Raw genomic sequence first — 1,258 nt, forward strand, 5'->3', positions numbered from 1 at the left:
GAACTGGTAGTTTTTAAAATTATCAAGGATGTGCTTGATTTGTTCTGCAGCCGCTGTCATAAAAGGTTTTACTCTTTCTGGTCTCTGTTCTTCAAGTTTGCCTTTGACTGATTTCATGTAATCTTTGATGTACTTCTCGGAGGCTTCTTTTGTGAAACTTGTTTCCTGCAGGTGATGGTTCATGACAATATCGACACCAGTGATTACTGTGCTTTCAGTACCTTCGCCGTCGGGGCCTTCAGCAGAGGCATTTCCACCAATGAGCGAGTCATCAATGTTACCTTCTGTCCTACTGACCATCTTCCCCTCCACCTCCAGGCACAGCCCGTCCGCGATCTCCCGGATCTTGTAGATGTCAGAGAACATCTCATCATGGCTGATGAGATCCCAGTAGATAATCATGATGGTGGCTGACGGGAGAGGACGGCGGCACTAGCTCGGAGGGAGAGCTGTGCAGCCGGGGCAGCGCTAGCGGGGAGGGAGGAGTGGGCGGAAAAGAGAGGCCTGTTTCTTATTGTCTTGATCTCTCTAACAAGTGGTTACTCCACAGTCTGCTAGAGCTCCACTCCTGAAAAAGCTTTTTCTTTCTTTGTCACATGGCCAGGCTGCAAATTTTCCAAACTTTTATGCTCTGCTTTTCCTGTACATATAATTTCTAACTTTAATTCATTTATTTGCTCCTGCATTTGAACATAAGATGTTAGAAGCAGCCAGGCCACATCTTGAATGCTTTGCTACTTAGAAATTTCTGGCCAGGTGCAGTGGCTTGGGCCTGTAATCCCAGCACTTTGGGAGGCCAAGGTGGGTGGATCACAAGAGATCAAGACCATATTGGTCAACATGGTGAAACCCCATCTCTACTAAAAATACAAAAAATTAGCTGGGCATGGTGGTATGCGCCTGTAGTCCCAGCCACTCCGGAGGCTGAGGCAGGAGAATTGCTTGAGCTGGGAAGGCGGAGGTTGCAGTGAGCCAAGATCGCGCCACTGTACTCCAGCCTGGCAACAGAGTGAGACTGTCTCCAAAAGAAAGAAAGAAAGAGAGAGAGATAGAGAGAAGGAAAGAAAGAAGGAAAAGGAAAGAAAGAAAGAAAGAAAATAAAAGAAATTTCTTGGCCGGATGCAGTGGCTCACGCTTGTAATCCCTTGGGAGGCCAAGGCAGGTGGATCATGAGGTCAAGAGATGGAGACCATCCTGGTCAACATGGTGAAACCCCGTCTCTACTAAAAATACAAAAAAATTAGCTGGGCATGGTGGC

At 47.1% G+C, this 1,258-nt stretch overlaps 1 protein-coding gene across 1 annotated transcript in view; it reads right to left on the minus strand.

The window, feature by feature from the left end:
- The window catches only part of LOC108310154 (translationally-controlled tumor protein-like), a 4,122-nt gene extending 3,698 nt beyond the window's left edge, over positions 1–424 (minus strand). Inside the window, exon 1 of the mRNA XM_017536911.2 lies at positions 5–424. Coding sequence (XP_017392400.1) covers positions 5–402 — 398 coding nt within the window. The 5' untranslated portion in view covers positions 403–424. The remainder of the gene's footprint in view (positions 1–4) is intronic.
- Between the last annotated feature and the right edge of the window lie 834 nt (positions 425–1,258).

Source organism: Cebus imitator, unplaced genomic scaffold, assembly GCF_001604975.1.
Source record: "Cebus imitator isolate Cc_AM_T3 unplaced genomic scaffold, Cebus_imitator-1.0 Scaffold102, whole genome shotgun sequence".
Classification (NCBI taxonomy): Eukaryota; Metazoa; Chordata; class Mammalia; order Primates; family Cebidae; genus Cebus; species Cebus imitator.